This window comes from Zingiber officinale, chromosome 10B, assembly GCF_018446385.1.
Source record: "Zingiber officinale cultivar Zhangliang chromosome 10B, Zo_v1.1, whole genome shotgun sequence".
In the NCBI taxonomy this organism is placed as follows: domain Eukaryota; kingdom Viridiplantae; phylum Streptophyta; class Magnoliopsida; order Zingiberales; family Zingiberaceae; genus Zingiber; species Zingiber officinale.
The window spans coordinates 61,602,520-61,611,472 of NC_056005.1; the positions used below are offsets into that span (position 1 = coordinate 61,602,520).

Here is an 8,953-nt window from a genome sequence, read left to right on the forward strand (position 1 = left end):
TAAAGATGCAATTTTTATTTATTTATTTTTTCCAAATATCTGCTCTAGCTCTAACGAGGCCAGTCTAAAGATGCAATTTTGAAAGCTGGAAATCAAGCATTTTGAAAGCTTTTCAGTGATCTAATATTGGGTTGAGAACTACGAATAAACTAAATTTGGAATGCAAAATATCTAAACCATAAAAAGTCCCTTTCTAATTGATACTTGCAACAAAGATAATCTACAATACTTTATACAAAGTTAATTCATGATCAGGACCCAATAATCCATCATATGTCAAATAACTAAAACAAATGTGTACATGTATCAAATAAAATAGAATACTGAGTTTTTAAAGGCTGCTGTGGAAGAAAACGAATATAACATAGAATCTAAAACTTTCATATATGACACTTAGTATATGCTGCTTAGAATATAACATAAATAATTTGCTCCTTCTAATTCAAGTGTACAGATTGATAAGAACCGACAACATCATACAACAACTTACTAGGCATGATAATGGTTGAACAAAGAAATATGACTACACAACAAATCCAGTGAAGGAAGCATAGAAGAACAAAGCTACCTCTGATGAAGAGATATACTATTTATTGTACTACCTCTGATGCCATCTTGGTATCTTGAATATCCTGCACTAAGCCCCCTATTTTCTGTGATTTCTGCTACCAACCACAACAGCAAGGAATGCGGCAAGAAGGCAGCTGCCTCCTTAGTTCAGCACCCAAAACAGCAAGTTAGAGCTTCCTTTTAGGTCCATTCAATCCTCTAGTAAGTAGAAACTATTTTCCCTTTGGTTTATGATGGATTTGGAGTCTCTTGACCTAAGATATAATCCTCTTGTAGCCCTCTATATTAAAGGCCAACATACATGGAAAATTCAGCATGTTCTTCTGAAGTCATAACAGGGTAGGTAAACTTTACTTGTAGTTTTTAACACTACAAGAAAAACCCGCATAGACATCAGTGGAACATGCTGGCCTTTATTACTATCTATCAAAAATAAACTAATTATGTGAAAGAAGACATTACTAGCTGTCTCATTTTGTGCAGTATTACTATCTTTATTTGCAATGCCCATTTCATGTAGAAGTGCATCCAGCTCTGCCATTTCCTTTTTCTTAAGCTCCTTCTTTGACAGTTGCCTTTCAGCATCTTTGGGTGGTGCTGAAACAGGAGCAGGTTTCTCAATGGTTGGTTCTTTCCTAACAGCCTCTGATTCATTTTCAAGTTCCTCAACATCATCATCATCACCCATGTCAAGACCATCATCCTCACTTTCACTTTCCTAAACACAGGAAAAAAGAGAGTACTTGTTATAAATAAAATAAACTTAAATATCTGATATAAAGAAACATGTAAGAAAAGAACTGACTCTCACATGTGAGAGTAAAGCAAATAGTAGATAAGCATAATCACTAGCAAGCAACAAAATTAGCTAATAGGAAGAGAAGATTTTACTTAAACAGATAAACTCAGAAACTCAAAAAATATTCTACTTATATTGACATAATAAATTTTCAAAAGAACAAAATGAAATAGGAAGAGAAGATTTTTATTTAAACAGATAACCTCAGAAACTCAAAAAGATTTTACTTATATTGACATAATAAATTTTCAAAAGAACATAATAAAAGATTCTTCCTTCATTCTTAAACCTCATAAATCTAAGCAACATGGAGGAGAAAGGTTTCCATCCCGGGCAAGGCAGCCACAATCTTTCGAAAGAGAGCCTGAAAAGATTGTGGAAGCAATTAGTAACCGCAGTCCTTGAAAAATCAGAAATATTCAGATAAATAAATAAGAAGCCATTGGATTTGATGGAAAAATTGATCCACAAACTTATTCTCAGCCATGAGAATAAAATATTGAAGCCCGAGTTAATAATAGTGTATATGTTAAGTCCATATAAATCCTATTCATTAGCTAACTTCCCTTGCTAGCCTTGTGAGACTAAATTAGCATGCCATTGTTAAGCATTTTGTTAGGAATTGAACATAATTAGGCACATAAAGATGACATATGTTTGCTTTCAGTGCATCTGTCTAACAAGTATAACATCATTAGTTTAATGATCTTTGGGCAAAGTCATTGGTGCACCTAAAGGAGATGTTTGCAGTACAAGTATTTGTCTGTTTCAGCTGTGATCAGGCATATGTGCATTGGTAATTTGAAAAGCATAAACATGAAGTGATTTTGAAGCATAATAGGTTCTTGTCATGGTATGATAGCTACCTTTATATTGAAGCCAGCTTTTGCGCTTGTTTTAATAAACATGACACCGAGCTCTTGCGCTTTACCTTCTCCTTCTTCTATGGAGACTTGCCTATTAATAACAATAAAAAGAACAATGCAATGAGGCAGTTCCCATCCTCAAGGATAGACTTGGAAAAAGAAGATGACATGAGATGATAAGAAACATTTATAGTGACTGATGGTATTTTTGATGACTTGTTGGTGACCACTTTGCAGCATTAGTGCTGAATTCAAGCAGAGCTTATTCACTTGAGAGGGCAACACACTTGTAATATATAGGTATAATGGACAACCGACATTCATCCATGTGGGATTAATGAGGAAAACTCATTTCATCCTAAAATGACTAGTCACTCTATGAGGGATACACTTTCAATATAGAAGGTCATAGTGATCTATAAACTCAAGTAATAGAACATAATTACATGCTACTCAAGCAATTGACCAATTAAATGAATAAGATAAAAATTTGTCAATTGAAAATGAAAAAAAAATCATCAAGTTCTTTTTTAACCATTGGTGGGCTTACATTCTCTATATGAACTTCACCAACTTTCACAATCTCAATCCTCTACATATGCAAGAATTTGTTGTTTTCTTACAAAAAATTCTCAGGTTCATTTTGAACAGGCCCAAAGTATGGAACATGGTGATACATGAAGATATAGATAAACATCAATGTAACAATGATAACACTTATTCTTTGGTAAGCATGTTACCTAAGAATAGCATAGTTTCGAAGTAAACCAAATTAAATAAGAGATATCAATCACCTCTTGTCGACCAAGTCAGTTTTGTTCCCAACAAGGACAATAATAACATCACTTCCCCTCTCCGTTCGAACCTCTTCAATCCATTTTAAAGTATTTAAGAAAGACTGACGATCTACATCAAATACAAAGCAACTAATAAGTTTTCTATATCAAATAGAGGATATAAAACTAAATGTTTACCTACATTTATCATACATTAATATTGAGTGAAACAATCAAAGTTACAAGAAGTAGAAGAAAGTCAAGAGAGAAAAAGGAAAAAAAAATTTAAAAAAAATAAGAAGAAGAAAACACTCAGGGATTGAGCCCTTTGGATAATTATTGTTAAATACAGCACAAGATTTACCAAGGAAGCATACTTGCAACATCATAAGCAATCACTGCAACTGATGAGTCACGAATATAACTTGGGATGAGGCTCCTAAATCTCTCTTGTCCAACAGTGTCCCTAGAGATGATTGAGATTCAGAAAAACTTTAAACGAGAACATTTGGATATAGAAGCTACTAGCCAATGTTTCTTTCAAAAGAATAAATATTTAGAGGAATAAAAAAAACATGAACTGTGTTATGTCTAAGAACAAATCGTGCAAGTAGACCGTCCAAACACATTCAAGGAGATTTCCACTTAATATGATTTCTACTGAGAATTGCTTGGTATGATATTTCTCAGTATTGAGCAGAACATCATGTGCCCAAATGAGTATGACACCTATGCACAGCATGCATGACCTACACAAAGCATGTGATGAGTTGTAACTTCGGTACTATGATTTTTTTTTTACCCCAATTGCATACTAAAGTTCAAACAACACATTAACGCACGTGCAATGAATCTTGGAGAACAAGAACTTGTAGAGAGGAGTTTTCTTCTCGAGTGGAGTTTTTGGAATCTAGGGAGTGTTTTAGATGACGTTTTGTTTCTATTGTTCCAAGTGTAGACGTCTCTCAGAAGCATACCGTCGAACACCTTCTCCGCGTCGGCGATGCTGCCGCACTTGAAGTAGAGATTGATGAGCGAGTTGGTGGCGGCGACGTCCATGGGTAGATTCTTCTTGAAGACAAAAGCTTGGATCTGCCTTCCCTGGTCCAGCGTGCTGAGATTGGCGGAGAGCGAGAGCGCATTGGAGAGGGTGAACTCGTCGGGGTCGAGGGCGGAGGTCTGGAACCATTTAAAGAGGCGAAGAGCTTCCAGCGGGCGACCGTCGAGGGTGAGGCCGGAGATGATGGCGCTGAGGCAGCAAGGATGGCGGTGGGTGGCGTCGGAGACTGGGCATGCTTTGGCCGATTGAGCTGCTCGGGAAAGGGAAGTGACGGCGGCTCGAGAGGTGGGAACATACACTGACGGCGGCTCGGGAAAGGGAAGTGCCAGCGTTGGGCTTCACTTTTCTGGTCTCTTCCGTGACGAGATGTCGAGATCCTCGAAAAAAAGAAGATCGAAAACTTAGAATTTGATGATGAGGGAGAGAGGAAAGAGGGCAGCGGTGAGGTTCCTGTAAACTTAGAATTTAGAAATAAAAGGTACGATTTGATCATCTTGATCAGTGGAACTTAGTATCACCTTTCCCTCTAGTCGTCTTCATCTTGCCTTCCTCCGCCGCTACTACTTTGAAACCCTAGAAAACAAGACCAACTCGTCACCTCTCCTTTCTCGTTCCTCTTCTTACCCAAAGGGAGGAGGTGGAGGAGATGCGTCGTGAGTCAATCCTGATCAGGAGAGGAAGAGGCGTCAATCTAAGAAGGGAAAGAGGAAGATGAAGCTGAGAGAGATGGTTGGACTGCCTGCAGCGAGGAGGAAAGTGGTGGTGGCATCGTGACGGTATACTGTGAACGGCGCGATATAGGTTTAGGTTTAGAGGGAAGAGTGAAGTGTTGCAAATTTCGGCTAAGTATTGGTGGGAAAAATATATTATTTTATTTTATCATAGACACCTGGTTTTAAAAACCGCTGTTAAAATCGGTGTCTATTAATGAAAAAAAAGGTGCTCATAGACATTGGCTTAAAAAATCGATGTCTATGAGCGAAAATCTGGGCTTATAGAGACCGGTTTTTGGAAAAATCGATGTAAAATACTCAAAGACATCGGTTTTTCCTTAAAACTGCTGTTGTTCCACTGATGTCTATGCAGGTTTTTCTTGTAGTGGATTGCGCGCATTTATGTATATATGTGGTACAAGCCGGACCCTCATGATGATATTATGTTCAAGTACTATATGCTATGTTTTAAACCATCTTGTATATAACATGACCCATGTTTTAAAAGACATCTTGCATGATACGATTTATGATTTATAGGACATGATGATTGATGATATGATACAACATGATGTTATTTAAGAACTGATATGATATGATTTACGATATGACATGCTATGCTCCTATGACATTTGGATTTATGATATGATTTAGCATGATGTTCCTTATGATTTATGATATAACATGCTATGCCCTTATGATGTTAGATGATCATATTTTATGGTTGTATGCTTATGTGTTTATGCATTGATATATGGATTTTGTGAGTAGGAAAGGATCTTACTAAGCCTGTGTGCTTATAGCTTACTTTCCTTGTACCACAGATAAGGGCAAAGAATGGATGACCTAAGGGAGTTGCAGGAGAGGCAAGGAGATGTGTGTGGTGGTGGCTCGCCAAAGGCAAATGAAGACCTGCTTAAGTTATTTTGTTATGTTAATATGGACTAGTGTGTTATGTTATTGTCCGTATGACTTCGAGATATTCTTATGTGTTTTCACTTTTAAAAGAAATTTTAATATGCATATATGCTTCCGCAAATAGAAATAGAAATGGTTGAGTACGTAACCCTGCACCCTACTAGTAGGAGGGACGGGCGTTACAGGTATGAAGGTGGGTATAGTACTCTATAACTAAGAGGCTACGATAGGGACCGAGAGGAGGAATTGGTTTTGGTCTCCCGATAAAATTAAGCATCCCATGTTCGCCCCGAACACACAACTTAATTTTATCAATAATAATTCATTCCACTAGAGAACTATTATTGAACTACCGCACCAATCCCAAATTACATTTTTGGGCTCCTTATTGTGAGTGTGTTAGTCTTCCTATGTTTAAGATGTCGAATGTCCACTAATTAAGTGAGTTACTGACAACTCATTTAATTAATATCTTAGTCCAAGAGTAGTACCACTCAACCTTATCATCATGTCGGACTAAGTCCACCTGCAGGGTTTAACATAACAATTCTTATGAGCTCCTCTTGGGAATATTATCAACCCAGATCACTAGGACACAGTTTCCTTGTTAATCAACAACACACACTATAGGTGATATCATTTCCCAACTTATCGGGCTTATTGATTTTATCAAACTAAATCTCACTCATTGATAAATTAAAGAAATAAATATCAAATATATGTGTTTGTTATTATATTAGAATTAAGAGCACACACTTCCATAATAACTGAGGTCTTTGTTCCTTTATGAAGTCAGTATAAAAGAAACGACCACTAATGGTCCTACTCAATACACTATTAGTGTACTAGTGTAATTATATAGTTAAGATAAACTAATTCCTAATTACACTACGACCTTCCAATGGTTTATTCCTTTCCATCTTGGTCGTGAGCTACTGTTTATAATTTATAAGGTACTGATAACATTATCTTCTGTATGTGACACCACATACTATGTTATCTACAATATAAATTAATTGAACAACTACAAAGAAATGTAGATAAATTTGATCAAATGTGATTCTTTATTCAAAATAAATGTCTACAAAAGCTTAGGCTTTCAGTATACACTCTAACATATGGATCAAAGGAGTCTCAAATATCTTTTCACCCAAAAGGAACTCAATCTCAGACAGAGGAGATGGATGGAGTTCCTGAAGGATTATGATTGTACCATTAGCTACCACCCAGGGAAAGCAAATGTGGTTGCCGATACGCTTAGCCGGAAGTTCAGAGGGATGTAGCTCGCCACTATGTTTTAGGCATGGACTTGATTTAGGGTTTCTCTGAATGGGGACTTGAGGAGCCGAGACAGACAGAGCAAGGTATTCTTATTACCATAGTTGCTCAGTTGTCGATCAGGATGAGGATCCAAGAGGCCCAAGCCGGTGATAAGCACTTACAGTTCATTGGCAGCCAGATAACTTCCGGGCAGCAAACTGAGTTCACTCGATATGACGAGAGTAGTATTTATTTCCAAGGCAGATCTTGCATACCTCAATATCACCTGGTCATGGAGGAGTTACTTCAGGTGGCTCATCGCTCATAATTTGTCATCCACCCAGGTGGAACTTGCTTGTATCGAGATTTAAGGCATTCCTATTGGTGGAATGACATGAAGAAAGATATTACAGAGTTTGTAGCTAGATGTCTAGTCTGACTATGGGTTTTATGGTAGGATTACCTAGGACATGATGAGTCCATGACGCGATTTGGGTAATCATTGACCGATTAACCAAATCCGCGCACTTCATAGTGATTCGGAAGACCAATTGTCTAGATCGATTGGCAGAGCTGTATGGTCGGGAGGTCATCAGATGACGTGGTGTTCCTTTGAGCATTATATATGATAGAGACCCTCGGTTCAAGCACAGTCTGCAGCATGCCTTGGACACGTAGCTCCGTTTTAGTACGACTTTCCATCCGCAGACAAACGGGCAGTCAGAGCGGACCATCCAGACTCTAGAGGACTTGCTGAGGTCTTGCGTTAAGGATTTCGGAAGTAGCTGGGATGATCACCTGCCATTGTGGTGTTCCTCTACAACAACAGCTATCATTCGATAATCCAAATGGCACCGTTTGAAGCATTGTATGACATACCTTGTCGGACACCTAACCTCTAGGAGAAGGTTGGGGAGGCCCAGCTGCTAGGACCTTACAGAGCTTAGCGGGAGGTAGAATTGGTCCGCTCTATTAGACGGAGGATGTCTGAGGTGTAGGACTATCAGAAGAGTTGTGTTGATCAGAGACGTCGATCCTTGGAGTTCTCTACTGACGACCATGTATTTATGAGAGTCTCACCCATGAAAGGAGTGAAGAGATTTGGTGTCCGAGGTAAACTAGCTCCACAATACATTGGGTCTTTCCAGATCTTGGAGAGGATTAGAGCGGTAGCTTATCTTTTGGCACTACCACCGTCGCTGGTAGGCATTCACAGTGTATTCCATGTGTTCATGCCGAGGAGATACGTACCTGACCCAATACTTGTTCTGTCAGATATATCAGTTCCTATTTAGTTTGGCATTACCTATAAGGAGGTTTTGGTATGGATTCTGGACTACAAAGAGCGTCAGCTGCGGAATAAGACTATCCGGCTGGTTAAAGTCGGATGGGAGAATCATATTGACGAGGAGGCTACCTGGGAGCTCGAGGATACGATTCGAGCTTCATATCCCCATTTGTTTACTTGAGGTTTGTGGGTTAGGTTTTCGTTCTGTAATTATACTGTTTATCTATTGTGAGTATTGCTGATGGTAAATAACGAAATTTGGGGACCAAATTATTATTAGTGGGGGAGAATGTAAAATACTGAAAAAAAAAGATAATAAAACAGTAAAGTTTTATGGATGAATAACATTAAGGAAATTTTTAGAAATTTTTTGGGAATTAATTGGAGCTCGTATGATGTAGGTTAAGGGGATCACGAGAAAGCCTGTTTTGATGTCCCAATTAACCTAGGTATATAATTAAAACCCTAGGTTTAATTTTTCTTACTTTTCTTTTTCTTCTCCTCCGCCCGAACCCCTCTCCTTCGCTTGCATTTTCGCCGATTGCCCCGCACTCGACTCCGAGCTTCTCCTCCCTTTCCTTCTCATCTTCCCCTTCCTCTTCCTTATCTCCTCCTCTCACCACCGCACGTAACCATCTCGATTCTTCCTTCCCCGAAGCCCTAGCAATGTCAATCCCTTTCTATGTCACTACTGGCCACCACG

The 8,953-nt window shown here is 38.4% G+C and overlaps 1 protein-coding gene across 1 annotated transcript; it reads right to left on the reverse strand.

The window, feature by feature from the left end:
* Positions 1 to 982: 982 nt before the first annotated feature.
* LOC122028582 (ras-related protein RABH1b-like) lies at positions 983 to 4,216 on the reverse strand. The gene is made up of 6 exons (XM_042587423.1): positions 3,989 to 4,216; positions 3,389 to 3,477; positions 3,030 to 3,141; positions 2,236 to 2,326; positions 1,659 to 1,733; positions 983 to 1,288 (listed from the first exon to the last, which is right to left on the reverse strand). The coding sequence occupies exons 1-5, from the start codon at positions 4,198 to 4,200 to the stop codon at positions 1,668 to 1,670; spliced, it is 570 nt and encodes a 189-aa protein (XP_042443357.1). The 5' UTR covers positions 4,201 to 4,216; the 3' UTR covers positions 983 to 1,288; positions 1,659 to 1,667.
* Positions 4,217 to 8,953: the final 4,737 nt, after the last annotated feature.